The sequence below is a fragment of the Lutra lutra genome, chromosome 11 (genome assembly GCF_902655055.1).
Source record: "Lutra lutra chromosome 11, mLutLut1.2, whole genome shotgun sequence".
Lineage (NCBI taxonomy): Eukaryota > Metazoa > Chordata > Mammalia > Carnivora > Mustelidae > Lutra > Lutra lutra.
Window position 1 is genome coordinate 95,062,755 of NC_062288.1, and position 20,707 is coordinate 95,083,461.

General features: G+C 45.5%; 1 protein-coding gene across 1 annotated transcript in view; it reads right to left on the bottom strand.

Annotated features, from left to right (window-relative positions):
• The window catches only part of DENND2A (DENN domain containing 2A), a 92,927-nt gene extending 72,989 nt beyond the window's left edge, over positions 1-19,938 (bottom strand). Inside the window, exons 1-2 of the mRNA XM_047694464.1 lie at positions 19,920-19,938; positions 2,739-2,840 (exon numbers count right to left, since the gene is read on the bottom strand). Of these exons, the coding sequence (XP_047550420.1) occupies positions 2,739-2,840; positions 19,920-19,921 (104 nt within the window). The 5' untranslated portion in view covers positions 19,922-19,938. The remainder of the gene's footprint in view (positions 1-2,738; positions 2,841-19,919) is intronic.
• Between the last annotated feature and the right edge of the window lie 769 nt (positions 19,939-20,707).

Sequence of the window (20,707 nt, forward strand, 5' to 3'; positions counted from 1 at the left end):
ATCAGAACAATGCCATAAATCATAAAATGTTTGCTCATTCTGGGCTTCCTAAGCTGTCCTGACTTGAGTAGGAAAAGCCACAATTATTGGCTGCATCTGAACTGGACCTTCTCTAGATAGTGAGCCTACTAGACTGGTTTCTTCATGTGAACATGGCTTGATTTGGTTGGATTACTTTGAATTTTGGCCTGTTTGGGCTACTGTTGAATTCTCAGCACCTGGAACAACGGCAGAGTAGTAGAACGTGGTACTCATTAGCCACATGTGACATCCACATTGGACAGAGCAAAAGAATATTTCCGTCATCGCTGGAAGTTTTGGCCTAGAACAAACACGTCGGAAGATAAGCCTCCAAATGTGATTTTAGGAGATTCGTCAGTACCACGAAGATGTTAAAAGCTCTTTTGAAAGGAAACCAAAAAAAACATTTTTAAGCTAGTCTAATGAGAACGGGAGTATCTGTGTTTTTGAATGCAAAATAATCTTCCACCAGCAAAGGTCGTAACTAAGCAGACTGACCTTGGACATGCCAAGATTAACAAGGACGCACAGACCAACTTCACGGTGCACATTTTTGGAATATATAGATCTGACTACATAGGAATTCTGAAACTCTAGTTACGGGTCACAGTGAGGGACAAATAATTAGCAATTTCATGCATCCTGTTACTATTCAGCTTTCTGTTCCAAAGACTAATCATTATTTACATGAAGACTTCTCCCTCCATTGGGATATTAACACGTAAATTGTGTTGCTATTTGTGGTTGACAGCATAAATTAGAAACTTGTGAATATGCAAACACATTTTCATATTTTAAATACGGCTATCAAAGCAGAATTCCTTATTTAAATAAACAATTAGCATGCACAACAGAGTGCTTACAAAAGAGAAACACATTTTTCAATTGTCCTGTCACCACTGAGGACATTAGCATGAATTCAGATTTTAGTGAGAAGCAGAAACAGAATCAGTTTGTTGATATTTTACTGAAAGTTCAAAAGGCAGAAGTTAAAGCCCTGGCTCTCACAGCGCTAGAAGCAAGATGACAGGCAGACACATAAATACACAATTCACATTAGTTCATGCCTAATGACAATGGATGATATAAACAATAATCATAAAAATCATATGTACTGGTTTTTTAAAAGATTTATTTATTTTAGAGAGAGAGAGAGTGGCATGAGTGGGAGGCGGGCAAAGGAAGAGGGAGAATCTCCAGCAGACGCTCCACTGAGTGCTGAGCTCCACGTGGGGCTCAATCCCACGACCCAAGAGATCATGACCTGAGCTGAAATCAAAGGTCGGGCACTTAACCTACTGGGCCACCCAGGCGCCACATGGGCTGTTAAAAAATACTGACGACAGATAAACATGGCTTTCAAGTCAGTGGGGACCTCGGTTTGAATCTTGGCTCTATTTTTTTTTCATTAAAAATAAGAACTCTTGGGGCGCCTGGGTGGCTCAGTGGGTTAAGCCGCTGCCTACGGCTCAGGTCATGATCTCAGGGTCCTGGGATCGAGCCCCGCATCGGGCTCTCTGCTCAGCAGGAGGCCTGCTTCCTCCTCTCTCTCTGCCTGCCTCTCTGCCTGCTTGTGATCTCTCTCTGTCAAATAAATAAATAAAAAATCTTTAAAAAAAAAAAAAAATAAGAACTCTTGGGGCACCTGGGTGGCTCAGTGGGTTGAGTGTCTGACTCTTGATTTCAGCTCAGGTCATGACCTAAGGTCATGAGATCAAGCCCTGTGCCAGGCTTCACACTGAGCATGGAGCCTGCTTAAGATTCTCTCTCCCTCCCTCCCTCTTTCTCCCCCGCACCCCGCCCCACCAAAATAAATAAATAAGAACTCTCTCTCTTCTCTAGACTGGAACTTGACTGGTGCAGAGGTCAAATTTATCTTTAAATTTATCTAGTATGCAGTAGACAGTCAATAAATACTTAGAAGACAAATGAGTGGATGAGTCAATATACGTTAATGTCCCTGGAGTACAGCACACACTCCAGTTCCTGACAGTACTAAATGGCAAGGAGTGTTGCTACAATTGTCTAAGATCCCAGATGTCTGGGGTGACCTCACAATCATGGAGGCCCATGTGAAAACTGAAAGGGAAGAAGGACGGCTTGAAGAAGACCACATGGAATTATGAAGCTCAAGCAAGAGGCAAGGATAGTGAAGCCAGAGGCAAAGGGCCCTCTCCATGTGGTTGTTGTACCCAAGGATTTTCTGAGGTCCTGTTTCCAGGACACTACGGCCCCAGAAGGGACTGGGGACTGCGGTGCAGAGCTGTGATGACCAAGGCCACCGCAGAGTGTGAGACAGAGAGTCAGAGGAAAGAGCTCCATGTGGAGAGAAAACAGCACTGCTGAAAGAGGATGGGCAAAGCCGGCTTTGCGGATAGATGCACCTGTAAAGATCTAAGGTTCAAGGATAATGAAAAGGCCTATGCATCCTAGTCGTTAGGAAAATAAATCCTGGGCTGGAATGGGGAGAGGGCGTGAAGCTGCCATGGGCCCGTCCTCTCAACAACTGGGTGCTAGTCAGACCTTCCACTGCCCACTGTGGTCACAGGTTCTCCGGCATGTGGGGCTATTTCCAGGAGGCACATGGCAATGACTCGGAAAAGGCCTGTCCTTAGTCCAACGAAGTGGGGTTAGAGAGGAGGGAAAGGCAGTAGAGAGAGGAAGGAAGTAGAGACTCTGGGCCAACTTCTACACTCTCAGGGGAGAAAAGCTCTTACTTGTCAGCCAATTTGTAGCTCAGGTTTTCGGTCTGGCTGTGGCTGCCCTTGGCCGGCCTGCACCCTGTCATCATGTCAGCACCAAGAGGAGCTCCAAGTCGCCTGGGGGAACAGGGATGCATACTCAATGAGTCACGAGAGCAAATCTAGGGCCCACACCCCAAACTATTTATCCCTGACAGAGTCCACCCAGGGGTGGGGTATGTGTGTGTGACTGCAACACACCCTTCAGAATCCCTGACCCAGGAGAGAGGGCAAGGGCACAGAATCCTGATATCCCCCTGGATGCAGACCCCATACCAACCAACCTCTTCTCAGTCAGAATGCATGCCAATCCTGTGTGTGCGCGTGCACGTGCCACGTGTGTTCATGGGTGTGTGACAGCAAAAGATAAAATACCAGCACAACCCGGCACTTTTTCAGGCTCTCTTAAACCTGTGATGCACTAACAGTCCCCAAAGAAGACATGAGTCATTACTCTACTTGAAACAATGAACCGCCTGCCTAAACCAAAACCCCCCCCACAGAGGTACTCCTGTGCTGGCCCTCGGGCATGCATGGACACCCTCCGTCCTTGGCCTTGGAGCCCTGTGCGAAGACCCTCTCCCAGCCGCTGCAAGCCCAGGGAAGGAAACACAGAGCCACTAGGTCATCTGTCTGGTCTAAGGAAGAGCAGGTGGCTCTGGCAAACCCAGGAATCCCACGGGGCACCTCACACCTAACAAATAAGGACCACGTGGATGCTAAAGCAGCGGCCTCCCCGGTGTAGTGGTTTCCTGACGCGCAAGTGCCTGACATTCCAATGCAGTGAAGTAGCTGATTAAAAGGTAGGATTTCAATAGCAAGGCCCGTCAGAACTCTGTCTCTCAACATGAGGACGAACGGACATTGCTCAGGTGGACATGGCTAGGAAGATGAGACCCATCGAGAACGGAGAACACCCACAGGATGCGCAACGCAAGTCTTCTGCAGAGCATGAACACTGCATGGACGGTCCCTCCTGATGGGGACAAGGTGGCTCTTTGGTTAGAGGTTCAAGGAGTACTGAGATACTGGAGATTCACATCTCTTTTCCACTGACCCTCCAGGGAATTCCCCCCCTGAGTCCCTCTCAAGTTCCAAGATTCCCATCCCCTCTCCCAGGAGAGTTTGCCTGCCAGGTGACAGGGTAGCTGCCCAAATTCCTGGCCTGGGCATCCCCTTCCTGCAAGAAATCAAAGGGCTGGACTTCAAGACATGCGTGTAACTCCCGGGAACAAGGAGAGGGAGGCCAGGAGCAGGAAGAGAAAAAGAAAAGGTAGCGAGCTCTGGGTAACAAATTAAAAGGAAGAGGGTTGAGACTGGGGAGCTGAAAAGCCAGGAAGGGAACAGGCTGGTTCAAGCAGGTGTGAGTTTGGGGAGGGGGGCAGCGCTTAGGCCCGCTCCCAGAGCTCAGCTGCCCCTTACCCAGTCATGTGGCATCCTACCTTTTGGGGTATGGCTGTGCTGAAAGCAATCCAGCTCTTTAAAGAAGTCAGGCCCAGAGCTCTCCCCTCCCGTTAGGGAAGAGAGCGCTGAAGGGCCTTTCAGAACAGGAAGGAACTCATTGCCTCTCTCATAATGCTCCACAAAGCTTCTGGTCAACTATACTTCAATTAAAAAAAAAAAAAAAAAAAAAAAAAAAAAAAAAGCTTCTGGAGCCTCTCCATTTGGCTGGACTGAAAGACACGGCCCTTTTGTCATGCATCTGGCAGACGGCCCGTTGGATATCAAGGACAGTAGCTGCTCCCTCTCCGCCCCCCTCATGCCTGCACTCTGTACCCACACGCACAACCGCAGGGATGAAGTCTCAACCCACGTAAGCAGCAACTATCTCCAACCACCCCCCTTCTTTCTAGCAGGCGTCCCCCTCTCCTGGGCACCACAAGCACGTGCCAGGTACTGTGCAGGATGCAGGGCGGCCTCAAGGATGAGTAAGACATGGTGTCTGCCCTCAGGGAGAACACCCAGGACTGTGCTTGGGTCACTCGGTCCTGGCATCTGGCTTTCCCCCAAAGAGAACAATTTGCCTATACTTCCCAGAAAACCAGAGCTTTCCCAAAAGGGACAAAAGCCGTTGTGTCTCATGCACAGAGAACCGTGTATGGAGTCTGAGGTTGAGGGTCACAAGAAGCACTTAAATAATATGGTACTGGAGTGAACTCGATTCCCATCGGGTACTAATGACCTCGAGGACTAAAACCACGGTCTCTAGAGAAATAGCTGGTGCCATATTCTGAGAAGCAAGTTCAAGTGGGCTTCAGGGGCTGGAACTGAGAGAGTAAAGAAGGGCCCGCCACTTGGCGATCAGCCTCCCAGCATTTCTAAACTCACAGACGGACAGAACATGTTGCCCCCACAAAACTACGACCCTTCCCTTTTCACCTGTGATGTTTCAAAGCCATTAGTTAGGTGACAAGCCCAGCTTAACCTGCTGACTGGAAGTACTCTGGCACTTATGTCACCGTAACTTTGACATCACTTTGTAGATTTGGGATTGCAAGGTGGAGCTATATCCCCAAGTGTGCTCCACTGGGAATCTGTTCAAGTCTGCTGGGGGGTCTCGGGGGAGCAGGTAGACTTCAGGGCACCGCTCCAACTACCAAAACCCACTGTCTGGGCACTGGCCTGAAGCTGCATTTAAATACAGTCAATCAAAGGCCTCAGGCGATTTTTACACAACCCGACATTCTTTATTTCTTCCTGAGCAATTTGGCCTTGTGATCCAGACTGGTTTCCAGGAGGTATAATGAATGCATGACTAATAAAAACACATTTTCCCACTCCACTGCTTTCCATAAAAACAGAACTTCTCATTCACCAGATGGGCTTAATTAGTATTAATAATTTTAATTAAATTTAAAATGTCATACAAAATTCTGACGCTAGATGATAGGTACGTGAATACAGGTTTTAGAGAGACGAAGCGCTTCCGGTCTGTCTCAAAGGACCACAGAAAATTTAACTGTTCCAACCTGACATTACCAGATTAAAAACCTGTGTTATTTTATAATTCCTTTACGTTTACCCACAAAGGCTTAAAGTTCCAGCCTGATCTCTGAAAACACCGTTTTTTCTTTTTTTAAGGGACTTGGAGTACTAAAAGGTGAAGTCACTAATTGAAAAACAAGTGTCTTGTTTTTGCCCATGAGAGTGTCAAGATTTTAAAACAGATATTAAGTGTTTTCCCGGTGGTAGGAAGGGGGAAATGACATATCAGATCTTCTCCTGAGCATAGTTCTTACAGGAATGCCTGAGGGACCTGAAGGAGCGACAGGGTGCAGCCCGCAGTGCCGCAGTGCGGAGAGAGGAGCCACCAGAGAAAGGAGGGGGGAGCAGGTCCTTCAGAATCCTGCCCAGGCCTGCCTGCCTGCTCTGCTTCCTCCGCTGCCATCTGGGGAAGCAGCCTGGGGAAGCCAGTGTGGTGTCCACCACCAGGAGCCCAGTGAGACAGCCACTGGCATTCCTAGGCCGGGGCTCTCAGAGCATTGCTACTTATAATAGAGCATTGTTCATGTTTTATTTATTCTGAGCATTGATGAATTATCCATTTATCAAATTATAAATTATATAGGGGGCCACTGAGCTCTCACCAACATTTATAACATTCTTCCTGTTAACTCTGGTGGGGTTTTTTTGTTTGTTTGTTTGTTTTTTAAAGATTTTATTTATTTATTTGCCGGGGAGAGAGAGAGAGAGAACAGGCAGACAGAGTGGCAGCAGAGGCAGATGGAGAAGCAGGCTCCCTGCCGAGCAAGGAGCCCGATGTGGGACTCGATCCCAGGACGCTGGGATCACGACACGAGCCGAAGGCAGCGGCTTAACCAACTGAGCCACCCAGGCGTCCCTCTGGTGGGTTTTTTCTTTTTTTTTTTAAGATATTATTTATTTATTTGACAGAGAGAGATCACAAGTAGACGGAGAGGCAGGCAGAGAGAGAGAGAGAGAGGGAAGCAGGCACCCTGCTGAGCAGAGAGCCCGATGCGGGACTCGATCCCAGGACCCTGAGATCATGACCTGAGCCGAAGGCAGCGGCTTAATCCACTGAGCCACCCAGGCGCCCCTCTGGTGGGGTTTTTAATGGTACAACAGGGAGGTGATACATGAGCTACAGAAATGTTGCTATCGAAGTCACCTACAAAAAGAAGTTCAGATATTACTGTTTTAGACACTGCGAGAAAAACAATCTGGACATGCATAAGCCATGGGGGTTGGTGGGTGAAGAGACTGGTTTCCCCAAATCTTAAAACAAAAACAGTGATTTAAATAAAAAGTGAAATCTGGAAATGCCAATCCACTGATAAGTGAACAAAATGTGATATATACAAACAAGGGAATGTTACTTAGCCATAAAAAGAAGTGAAGGACTGTTACATGCCGCAATATGGATGAACCTTGAAAATACAGTAAGTGTGGGGCGCCTGGGTGGCTCAGTGGGTTAAGCCGCTGCCTTCGGCTCGGGTCATGATCTCAGGGTCCTGGGATCGAGCCCCGCATCGGGCTCTCTGCTCAGCAGGGAGCCTGCTTCCTCCTCTCTCTCTGCCTGCCTTTCTGCCTACTTGTGATCTCTGTCAAATAAATAAATAAAAATCTTAAAAAAAAAAATACAGTAAGTGAAAAAGCTGGACACAAAAAGCCACATATTGCATGAATCTATTTATAGGAAATGTCCAGGGTGGGCAAGTCCATAGAGGGAAGGGGAACTGGATTGATTGTCAATAAGTAAAGGTTTCTTTGGGAGATGATGGAAATGTTCTGGAATTCGATAGTAAAGACAGCTGTACAACTATCACTATATAGTAAATAACTACAAGTCACTAAATTGTACACTTTTTTTTTTTTTTAAAGATTTTACTTATTTATTTGACACAGAGAGATCACAAGTAGGCAGAGAGGCAGGCAGAGTGAGAGAGGGGAAGCAGGCTCACCACTGAGCACAGAGCCCGATGTGGGGCTCGATCCTGACACCTTGGGATCATGACCTGAGCTGAAGGCAGAGGCGTTAACCCACTGAGCCACCCAGGTGCCCTAAATTGTACACTTTTTAGTGGTAAATTTTATGTGCGTTATATCTCAATTAAAAATACATTATACACATCTTCAGTAAAAACAAAAATAAAAAATTTGGGCAGGGGAAGGAGGGGTGGAGTAAGGAATAAAACACACACAACTATAATTTTCCAGTGCCCTTTACTGTTCTAAGGTTAGTATGCTAATTCTGGAATATAGGTAAATATACATTATATGCACTTGATTTGTACATAAAATGGTCATACTTGATATACTGAATGAAAAAATACAATTTACATCACAAATGACTGCGCATTAATTCAATATTATTTATTTTTTTAAATGGTTTTTAAAAATTTTTCTTAAAGATTTGCTCATTTGAGAGAGAGAGAATGAGAGAGGGCACAAGCTGGGGGAGTAGCAGGCAGAGGGAGAGTGAGAAGCAGGCTCTCTGCTGAGCAAGGAGCCCGATGTGGGGCTCGATCCTTCATGACCTGAGCTAAAGGCAGATGCTTAACTGACTGAGCCACCCAGGCGCCCCTACAATTCAATTTTAAATGGTTTTTCCTTGTGTTGCAAATAAAGCTATAAGTCGTTTGGCTTTTATGATTCTAGTAACTTATTTTTATCATTTTATAAATAGCAAACACAAAATTGAGAAGGAACCACAACAATTACTGTAGAACAAAAATAGTTATTTTTCTCAACTGAGCATTCTTCTTCACAGCAAGCATATATGGAAAGTTTGTTTTCAGAAACTATGTTGAGAAGGAATTAAAACGACACCGTCACAGCCATGCAGCTCTGGCTGTGTCTAGCTGCTCAGGGAAGCTCACTCTGAGCCTCTAGAGGTTTCATTCTCATCTTCTTCAAGCAAACAGTTTTTAAAAAACACTAGGGGCACCTGGGTGGCTCAGATGGTTAAGTGTCTGCCTTTGGCTCAGGTCATGATGCCGGGGTCCTGGGATGGAGCCCCATGTTGGTCTCCCTGCTCAGCTGGGAGCCTGCTTCTCCCTCTCCCTCTGCCTCCCCCACTGCTTGTGCTGTCTCTCTCTCTGTGTCAAATGAATAAATAAAATCTTCAAAAAATTAAAAACAAACTAAATAGCTTTAACTTTTTGATTTTGGAGTATTTTCCAAAAGCAAACCAATTTCTTCACATTTGGAAAAAGACAGAAGACTGAAGTGGGTGAGGAACAAGAGAAGCCAAAGGCTACGCGTCGCCTCAGAACAACGCCGAGGAGGCCATTTTGGCAGAATCGCAGCCTGCACTCTCAAACCAAATGCTTAAACCATGCCTGCACAAAAATACCACACACCACGACAAGAAACCAGGTCCCCAGTGCTCCATACCAGGCAAAGACCATGGCAGCGCCAAGGAAATGATTTTTCTGCTAACAATCATCAGACTCTTCCTATTTCTAGAAGTTCTACTTCTGAGCCCAGAAGCTTCCCCCATCAAATATGAACGTTCAAGAAGGGTCTAATGAAGGAATGAACATGAATCATTTTCTTATATTTACTATATCCATCAACAGATGACTGGATAAACACGTGGTTTAGCCTTATAATGGAATATTATTCGGCCATAAAAAGGAATGAAGGACTCATACATGCTATGGCATGGATGAACCTTGAAAACACCATACAAAGTGAAAAAAGAACAGTGACAAAAGACCACCCATGTTATATGATGCCATTTATACAAAATGTCCAGGACAGGGGCGCCTGGGTGGCTCACTGGATTAAAGCCTCTGCCTTTGGCTCAGGTCATGATCCCAGGGTCCTGGGATCGAACCCCACATCAGGGCCTCTGCTCAGCGGGAAGCCTGCTTCTCCCTCTCTCTCTCTGCCTGCCTCTCTGCCTACTTGTGATTTCTGTCTGTCAAATAAACAAATAAAAATCTAAAAAAAAGAAAAAAAAAAAAGAAATGTCTAGGACAGGCAATACAATAAAGACAGAAAGCAGATTAGTTGGGTTGAGGGATGGGGTAACTGGGTGATGGGCATTAAGGAGGGCATGTGATGTGATGAGCACTGGGTGTTAAATGCAACTGATGAAATCACTGAACTCTACCTTTGAAACTAATAATATACTATATGTTAATTAAAAAAAAAAGAAAAGAAAAAGAAAAGCAGATAAGTGGTTTGCCAGGGCTGGGGAAGGTAGTGTGGGGAGTGACTGTTAATAGGTATGGGTTTTTGGGGGGGATAGTAATGAAAATGTTCTAAATTAGGTAGTGCTGATAACTGGACTGGTGAATATGTTAAAGACCACATGTCTGTACACTTTAAAAGGGTGAATTTTGGGGTGCCTGGGTGGCTCAGTCGTTAAGCGTCTGCCCTGGGCTCAGGTCATGATCCCAGAGTCCTGGGCTCAGCCTTGCATAGGGCTCTCTGCTCAGCAGGAAGCCTGCTTCCTCCTCTCCCACTGCCCCTGCTTGTGTTCCTTCTCTCGCTGTGTCTCTCTCTCTCAAATAAATAAATATTTTTAAAAATAAATGAATAAATAAAAAGGGTGAATTTTACGGTATGTGAACTGTATCTCAATAAAGCTGTCATTTAAAAAAAAAAAAGAAAAAGCAGGAGGGAGTGCTGAATGGAAGGAGTCCTGGCCCCATCCTGGACCCGGTGAATCAGACTGCCAGAGGGCCTAGGAATATGCATTTCTACGCTCCCCAGGGAATTTCTGCTACAGTCTAAGAACCCATAAACCATATTTATTTTCCTGCCCTTTGTGTACTCAGTCGGGAACAGAAACACTCTTCTCTGCCCTCTGCTTTGGAAGGCCAGGGTGTCTGTCTGCTCCTATTTCCCAGAACCTCTAAAATCTGACCGAGGACTTATCAGCACACAGTGAGCTGCTCCTGTCCCTCAAGCCAGGATAAATGCTTCAACTGCTGTGTCCCTACACAGACTTCAATACCAAGGTTTGTTTTCATTCTAAAGGAGGCCTAGGACCAGAAGTATAATCTGAGTAATTTTAAGACTTTCTCTGGGTATGAAAACTCAGTTACCGGACAATAATATTTTAACAATTTGGTCGGTATTTTCCTGACCTACACCTGTCAGTTTGTCTGACGAATGAAGCCACTGGGAATCTGGCGAGAGCAGCCTGACCCTGCGGGCTGGACCCACACTCTGTGGTGCTCCTGAGGCCAGAGGCAGTTGAAGATTTTTATTCTTCTCACTTTCTTAAACACGGGTTTCACACCTGCAGAACATTCTTATGTACAGGGATGTATCTGGCCACCTTAATAAAATGGAAACACATTTTCGCTTAACAGTATTCGCAAACCAGGCTTTTTCCTTCACCCACTTGCAATGCAGAAATACTCCCATATGTTGCCTCTAGGTTGTCCATTTTGTAGAGGGTAAAAAAGAGAAAAAGTGCAATTAGGTGGCCATCTTGCCTATAAGCACGAAGCTACATGTGTATAAGGTTTTAGCTCTGTCAGCCCTCCCGAGTGAATGCTTATAACTACTGCTGTCACCTCTTTGGAAAAAAGTTACTATGAGTTTGCCACAAATCATCAAAGTATGAGTTATGAAAGTTATGAAATATGTTCACACTGCCAAAATATGGCTTAAGAATCCGAATTCTGGTAAATATATTTTCTTTTAAGTAAAAAAAATACAGGGGCTCCGGCTGGCTCAGTTGGTGGAGCATGTGACTCTTGATCTGGGGTTTGTGAGTTCAAGCCCCACATTGGGCGTAGGGCCTAATTAAAAAATAAATAAATAAACATGCATTACAGTGGTATTATCTTCATTAAAAAAAAAAGTATACTTTTTTTCTTTTTTTTTTTAATTTTAGATCACCAAACTAGGACTCAGGTTCTAACTACTTTCAACCCCAAATATGTAAACTTGCTCTTCTTTTCTCCGCTCTGGGCCAGCCAGAAACTATTTCTTATTTCTAACTTCTTTTTTTTTTTTTTTTTAAGATTTTATTTATTTATTTGACAGACAGAGAGCATAAGTAGGCAGAGAGAGAGAGAAGGAAGCAGGCTCCCTGCCGAGTAGAGAGCCCGATGCAGGACCCCGGGATCATGACCCCAGCCGAAGGCAGAGACTTTTAACCCACTGAGCCACCCAGGCGCCCCTCTTATTTCTAACTTCTATGGAAGTCTGGAGTCTGCTTCTCCCTCTCCCTCTGTGATCTCTCTTGCTATCACTCTCTCTCTCAAATAAGTAAATAAATCTAGTTTTAAGGGAAAAAAAGGAATTCTAAATATGAAAAAAATATATGCATAATGTTTACAGGTATTACTTACAATATTGCAAACTTAAAAATAACTTAAATGTCAAACAATATAATGGTAACATAAACTATGATAGTTATTTGATGGAATATTATAGAGCACGTTAAATTATGTTTAAAAAGGGGCTCCCGGTGCATGTGCATGTGCACTCTCTCAAATAAATAAAAATAAATCTTTTTTTTTTTTGAGATTTTATTCATTTATTTGACAGAGATCACAGGTAAGCAGAGAGGCAGGCAGAGAGAGAGAGGGGGAAGCAGGCTCTCCACCGAGCAGAGAGCCCGATGTGGGGCTCGATCCCAGGACCCTGAGATCACGACCCGAGCCAAGGGCAGATACTTTAACCCACTGAGCCACTCAGGCACCCCAATAAAAATAAATCTTAAAAAAAAAATAAAATGGTGCTTGAAGAGACTACAGTTCTGTAAGGACAGAAAGGAGACCAGTGGTTGCCTAGGCTGACAGTGGGCAGGGCAAGAAAAATGGGAGTGATTGCTAATGGGTATGGGGTTTCTTTCTGAGATGGTGAAAATGTCCTAAAATTGGGGCGCCTGGGTGGCTAGTCATTAAGTGTCTGCCTTGGGCTTGGGTCAAGATACCAGCCCCATATGAAGCCCTGCATTGGGCTCCCTGCTCAGCAGGAAGCCTGCTTCTCCCTCTCCCACTACCCCTGATTGTGTTCCCTTTCTTGCTGTGTCTCTCTGTCAAATAAATAAGTAAAATCTTAAAAAAAAAAAAAAGTCCTAAAATTGATCGTGGTGACAATTGCAAAAGTCTGTAAACACACTAAAACCCATTAAACCGTACCCTTTATATGAGTGAACTGTACTGTATGTGAAATAAATCTCAATAACTCTTATTTAAGAAAATAAATGAGTGGCGCCTGGGTGGCTCAGTGGGTTAAAGCCTCCGCCTTCGGCTCAGGTCATGATCTCAGGGTCCTGGGATCAAGCCCTGCATCTGGCTCTCTGCTTGGTGGCAGAGAGCCTGCTTCCCTCTCTCTCTCTCTGCCTGCCTCTCTGCCTACTTGTGATCTTTGTCTGTCAAATAAATAAATAAAATCTTTAAAAAAAAAAAGAAAAGAAATGAAAAAGTCAAGCTGGGAAAAAAAGACTATTATTAAATGGAAAAAATGCTGGAATCAGGATACAAAAACTTGTATCAAATATGAATAAAACAATGTTAAAAAAAAAGAAAAGGAGGAATCTATTCCTACTCAAAATTGTGTAAGAAAATGACTGGAAGTAAATACAACAAACGATGAACAGCAGTTGTCAGTGGGTAAGAAACTTGGGAGGATTTTTTTCCATTCTCTCTACTTAACTATATTTCAACAACAAAACTCCCCACATTTCAAAAATTTCTATATTAAGCATGCACTACTATCAACATTACAAAGAGTGGGGAAAATGTAAACCGAGCTGTTTCTATGGGCGTCTGGGTCTGCCCTGTGGCACCCCCAGCAGGCCCTTGGTTGCCTTGCAGCCACAGCCGTGCCTGCAGTGTGTTGGCTCACCTAAATCCCTCAGTCCCCAACCTGCTTCGCTGTGGCAGCGGAATCTCCTGAAAGGGAAGGGTAAGTGACTCTGTTCTCATCATCTCCTTTCCCTTAGTTGCCCACCAGGATCTGAATTCTGGCCTCCCACTTCCCAGTACAGATGTTTCACTGGGTCTAAAGAGTGATTATACGGAAACCTCCAGCTAACAGGAAAATAATCATATAATTCATTCTTCCAACTAACAGTTGTGTCTACTTTGCAAAGGGAACTGAGTGAAGCCTGGGAGAAATATAAAATAAAGACATTGATTTGCCCTCTGAGACTTTTCATTCTTGTACAGGAAAGAAGATGCACAAGACAATACTGTGTTATGCACTTGAAAGTTGCTAAGGGAGTAGCTCTTAAATGTTCTCACTACATACACACACAAGTCGACCTTGTGAGGTGACAGATGTGTTAACTAACCTTCACAATGTATATGTATTTCATATCATCGTGTTCTATACTTTAAACTTATACAATGTTATATGTCAATTATATCTCAGTAAAGCTGGGAGGGGAAGGTGCACAGGAGTGCCCCCAATGCAAAACACAATACGATAAAGAAAACAATGAAAGCAAGATCCTGTTGTGGATCTGGGCTTGAAGGATGGGCTGAATTTCCTTTGGGGTATACGGGTGAAAGGCATAGATGTTTGCATAATCTCAGGACAACTAAACACTCAAAGAAGTACAAAACCACTGAAAGAAAAGCAGCGCCAATCCTGTAAGGAGCTTACACTGAACTGCGTGGCTGGATTCCTTTCAGGGCTCAAGCAACATGGGAGCCAAGGCCGACTTTGTGAACACAATCTCTGTAGATTTTCTGAAAGCTTTACCAAGATATTACCGTAAACATAACAACCTTACAGCTTTTTTTATTTGGAAATGATTGCAGGTTTGCAGTACAGTTGCCAGAATATTACAGAAAACCCTTCTAAACTCTTTATACAAATTTACCAAGTTTTAACATTCTCTCAGTGGAAGACTGCTTTAAAATGCTGGTTTGAAGGCTTAGGGAAAATAAGTTCTATGCCGGCACTAGGAGTCTTAAGAAAACAGAATCTTACAAAACCAGTTTACTGAAGTAAGTAAGCACAGCCAGGTCCAAAAGACAACTCAGCCCCCAACCCAACCCAATCCTCCACCACGACCTCCCAGAAGGACACTGAAAACTTTAAAACCAGAATACCAGACATGGAAGAAGAGCTAGGAAAACACTGAAAAATACAAAAGAGTGGGGGAGCGGGGGTGGGAGGGCCACCACTATATATTTAAAATATACTATAAAGCCTCTATAATTAAAACAGTGTGGGGACGCCTGGGTGGCTCAGTTGGTTAAGCAGCTGCCTTCGGCTCAGGTCATGATCCCAGCGTCCTGGGATCGAGTCCCGCATCGGGCTCCTTGCTCGTCAGGGAACCTGCTTCTCCCTCTGCCTCTGCCTGCCATTCTGTCTGCCTGTGCTCACTCTCTCTCCCTCACTCTCTCTGACAAATAAATAAATAAAATCTTTAAAAAATAAATAAATAAAACAGTGTGGTACTGCCACAAGAATAGATAAATAGACTGGTGGAACAAAGAGAGGGCCTAGACCCAACTACACACAGGACTTAATTATATGTGACAGGGGCACCTGAGTGGTTCCATCAGTTAAGCATCTGTCTTCGGCTCAGATCATGATCCCAGGGTCCCAGGATCGAGCCCGGCATCGGGCTCCCTGCTCAGCAGTGAATCTGCTTCTCCCTTTCCCTCTGTCCCTCCACCTGCTTGTGCGCATGCGCCTTCTCTTGCACGGGCGACTTTGCATATGATAAATGTGGCATCTTAAATCCCTAGGGCAAAAGTGGACTTTTTAGTAAATGATGCTGGAATAACCAAATAGCCCAAAGCTGTTCAAGTAAGATCACTCTGCAACTCTAACGTGCCTGTGGTGCCTGGCTGGCTCAGTCTGTAGAGCATATGACTCTTGGTCTCAGGATAGTGAGTTCAAGCCCCACATTGGGCATGGAGCCTATTTAAAAAAGAAAGAAAGAAAGAAAAGAAAAGTGATGTGCCTGCAGTTCTGGCGAACTAAGGATGACCTGCATCTTTTTCAGAGGCAGAAAACCAGCTGCTGGCAAGAACTGGTTTCACAAGGGGAGCGGAGCCTTGAGGGGTTAACAGGAGACCCTGAAGGATCTGACCACTGCCTGCCCTAACTCCCAAAGGGTTCCAATTGCCCTCAGAACCTGCTGTGATTTCAGTGAAGTTTTTAAAAGTCTGATTCTTGGGACGCCTACGTGGCTCAGTTGGTTAAGCAACTGCCTTCGGCTCAGGTCACGATCCTGGAGTCCCAGGATCGAGTCCCACATTAGGCTCCCCGCTCGCAGGGAGTCTGCTTCTCCCTTTGACCCTTCCCCTTCTCATGCTCTCTCTCTCAAATAAATAAATAAAATCTTTAAAAGTCTGATTCTTGGGATGCCTGGGTGGCTCAGTTGGTTAAGTGTCTGCCTTCAGCTCAGGTCATGATCTCAGGCCTGGGACTGAGTCATGCATCATGCTCCCCGCTCCTTGGGGAGCCTGCTTCTCCCTCTGCCTGCCACTCCCCCCTGCTTGTGTGCATGTGCATGCTCTGAAAAATAAATAAAATCTTTTAAAAAAATAAGTCTGATTCTTTTCCTAGGACAGTCCTGGAGCTTACAATACATTTGTGCAGCACCTGATATCCATACACACATTATAACACATTATATGTGTGTGATATATATACACATACATACATATATCCATACACACATTCAAACACATATGACCCCCCTCCTTCCCACTAATTTCCAGGTGTGTTATTGTTATCCTTATTTTGAAGGTGAGATCAAGGCTCAGAGACTTGCCCAATTGTTTAAGAGACAGAACAGGGGAACCCTAGGTGGCACAGTCGGTTAAGTGTCAACTCTTGGTTTCAGCTCAGGTCATGGCCTCAGGGTCCTGGGATCGAGCCCTGCACTGAGCACCTTGTCAGGCTCCTTGCTCAGTGTGCAGTCTGTTGAAGATTCTCTTCTCCCTCTGCCCCTCCCACCATGCTCGCTCTTTCTTGCTCTCTCGGAAATAAATAAATAAAATCTTTAAAAAAAAAAATAAGAGCGAGAGACAGAACAGGGAATTTGTAAGTCTCTACTTCAAATTCTGTATTTCGGCCCCCAAACCTCCTTATCTGCTCTCTCAGTACCTTACATCAGAACCAGCCTGTATTGCCACCTCTCACAACCTGACGCAAGAGGTGATGCCTCTTGGTGATGCCAAGACCCAGGGGACAGTAACCCCAGAGTCTGACCCACAGGGGTCAGGCTCTTTAGGGGAGCCCGACTTTTGTCTTAGGGCAGCAAGCAGGAAATAGCTTTCATTCATAACCTTTGGGAAGGTCAGGGTAAAGAAATTAGCACTGTTACATCCTGTGATCTGTCAGCCATTGATTTAAGCACTTTACAATCATAATTCTAGAAATAATGCATGGCCCAAGACAAATGAAAACACATGTCCACATATGTTATTCTACACTGATATTCACAGCAGGATTATTCATAATGGCCACAAAGTGGAAATAATCCAAATGCCATCAACTGATGAACAGACAACCAAAATGTGGTATACCCACACCATGGAATATTCTTCAGCCATAAAAGCCACGAAGCCCTGATACATGTTACAACGTGAACCGTGAAAACATTACGCTAAGTGAATGGAAGCCAGTCACAAAAGCCCGTCCACTGTAGGAGTCCGTTTATCTGAAATGTCTAGAACAGGGAAAGCTACAGAGACAGACAGTAGGTGAGTGGTTGCTTAGGGCTGAGGGGAAAGGAGAGGGAGTTGGGGATGATAACTAAGGGATATGTATGGGTTTCTTCTTTCATGAGGAAAATGTTCTAAACCACTGTGGTGGTGGTTGTACAATTCTGTGAATATACTAATAACCATTAAACTGTATGCTTTAAATGGATGAATTTTGATGTACGTGAATTGTACCTCAATAAAGCTATTACCCACCCCACCCCCAAAAAGAAGGGGGGTGGGCAGAGGAAGAAGGCTCAATCCAAGCATCCAGTACCATGCACCGAGTACGGAATAGGAAGTCATAACAGCATCACTGAGATTTTAAGAGAGATCCGTCTGGCCCCAAAGCCCTTACTCCAGAATGTCATTACTTCCTTCACAAGCAGTATTTCTGACAGAGTACTTAAGAGAACAAATCCAAGAAACCAGGGTACTCAGGAGCACAATGGTAAAACGAAGGAACATAAAACGGTCACAGAAACATAACACGGGTAGTAGATATGGCTGGCGCTATGTGGAGCTTGCCTACCTCACAGGCAGGTCCCTTTTTCCACAAACTGTCCCATCCCTCATCCAAAGTGTCCCAGGGCGTCTGGCAGCCATGTCTGACTGATGAGCCCACCCCCCAGCCACCGCTGATTGGCTCTAGAGGCGGCCTGACTCAAGTTGCGCCAATCAGATTCCAGTCTGAGGGCGTGGCGCCGACCTGCGTGGCTGGACGGCGGGAACGCGAGGCTGCGAGGGAGCGCCACTTGCCAGCTCCGGGTGTAGGGAGCCGAGACACCTGTGCTGTCAGAGGCAATGATGGCGGGCGGAGGTGGCTTGGCACCCCCTGGATCAGTCCCCCCCCTTTTTTTTAAGATTTTATTTATCTATCTGACAAGGAGAGAGAGATCACAAGTAGACGGAGAAGCAGGCAGAGAGAGAGAGAGGGAGGCAGGCTCCCTGCTGAGCAGAGAGCCCGATGCAGGGCTCCGATCCCAGCACCCTGAGATCAAGACCTGAGCAGAAGGCAGAGGCTTAACCACTGAGACACCCAGGCGCCCGGATCAGTCCCCTCTCTTGAGGCTAGGCTGCCATCCTGCCCGCAGGTTCCACGAGACATCTTCATACCTTGGTTTAAGCAACCAGAAGAATCCCCCCGACGCATGGTGCCGTGTGAAATCTGTGTTCGTCTCTGTTCAACTACCTTCCCAAAGCGAAAACGTAAAGCTACTGTATGTGTGAGGTTTTTTCTTTTTTCTTTTAAGATTTTATTTACTTATTTTTGAGATTGAGAGAGCACAGAGGGAGAGTGAAAAGCAGACGCCTAGCTGAGTACGGAGCGTGACCCTGGGGTCCATCCCAGGACCGGGGAGATCACCACCTGAGCCGAAGGCAGAGGCTTAACTGACTGAGCCACCCAGGCGCCCCTGTGGGTGTGAGTTTTAAACATGAATCCGCACCCAGATCACTGAAGCTGAGAACAAGCTTTAGCTACTGAGGAAGCTAAAGCCTCCTTGGGCCGGCCTCCAGCTTGGCACAGTAGGTCGGGTGGGATGCGATCATTCCCGGTCAGGAGCAGAAGAGCAGCTCTCAAGAAGTCCTTTCCCTTCCTGAGTCTCTTCATGACACTGGAGGTGCTGGAAACTTCTTAGGAAAGCAATCAGGAGACCTACCCCTTCCAAGGACTCGAAGAGCATATTATAAGCATTACTAGAGGACAGGGGCTGAACCCTTGGATGAACCCTTAAATAAGACAGGGTCTCAGAAACTGAACACTCTCCTTCCTTTCTTCCCAATAAAAAACTCACTGAAAAAATTCTAGCTTTATACTGGAATGGACTAATGAGAAGTTACTGTGGGTAAATGAACAAATAAAAGGCATGGATGCCTTCTTCAGGTCTTATTTTAGATCTACAATATATATACAAGAAAGCAGATATCACATCTGGCAGGGACACACTGGCAGGCACACGTTTGAAGGAAAAATATTTCTAACAGTTTTACATAGTCTGGTAACCAAAAGGAAGAGCTGAGTTGACAGGAGGGAAGGAATGGACGAATCCTTTTCCCATCTCTCTTGTCTATTTATGGGAGTCATTTCCCTTCAGGAAATGCTGAGCCCCTTCTCCCAGGACCCTGTTGGGAATGACGCCTGCACTGGCTGACCCAGCCTTCCACATCCTCCTCCTGGCCTCAGCAATTCTCCCCTCGTGACCCAGTCAGTACTGGGAACCCAGCCTGTAAATGACAGTACTTTTCGAGGCCCCAGCCTAGTGAGGAAATTCAAAGAGAAAAGGAAGGGTGGGAGAGACACATAATGATGCCAGAAAGCCCGTGGCATGGAGAAGCTCCTAAATTTGAACACAGAAAGGGGATGGATCAGGAGTAAGTTGGGGCTAAAAACAGTGACACTGTGGCCTGAGAGCATCGTGGCCACCTAGCTTTGGTCTCCTGGCTGGGTGGTGGCAGAGGCAGGAGCAGGACCAAGGGCTCCTATGGCCCCATCTAGGGCTCATTCACCAGCTCCATACTCTTTTCCTTTCCCCAGATCACTCACATTTCAACAGAAAGCTGTCCCAGGGGAACCTGGGTCTATGTGTTCTTGATGAAGGTGGTTCACTTCTCTTCTTGGTCTGCTTTTTGGTCAGCTGGGGTTTTGGTTGGCTTTTGTTTTTGTTTTAGAAATGAGAAATGTCCTTTGTTATTAGGACACTGAGGGACTTTTAAAAAGCCACAAAAGAAAAAAACATTTGCCCCACAAATGCCAGGTAATATTAGCTGCTGGCTCCCAGGGAATGATTTTTCTTCTTTTTAAAAAAAAAAATTAACAAAAATATATAGTGTTCAGAGCTTCCCTGCCGTATACCAGGGAGGAAAAGAGACTTTGTGTTAGCAGGTTAAGGGAAATGAACTGGAGATTGAGGTTAAGACAGAGAAAAGTAGAGACAGAGGGACACCTGGGTGGCTCAGTTGGTTGGGCGGCTGCCTTCGGCTCAGGTCATGATCCTGGGGTCCTGGGATCGAGTCCCGCATCGGGCTCCTTGCTCGGCGGGGAGCCTGCTTCTCCCTCTGCCTCTGCCTGCCTCTCTGTCTGCCTGTGCTCGCTCGCTCTCTCTCCCTCTGTCCCTCACAAATAAATAAATAAAAAATCTTAAAAAAAAAAAAAAAGAAAAAGAATCAGAAGGAAACCAAAGAAACAGGGAAAGAATGGCAGTGAAGCAGAGAGAGGAGAGACCTACCAAAAAACCACCAAGACACAGACCCAGAGGGGGGCTATGTGAGGTCACATCCAGATGCCTTTCCATCTGGATGCAGCATCCTGGCCATCATTTGCAACTGAAATGT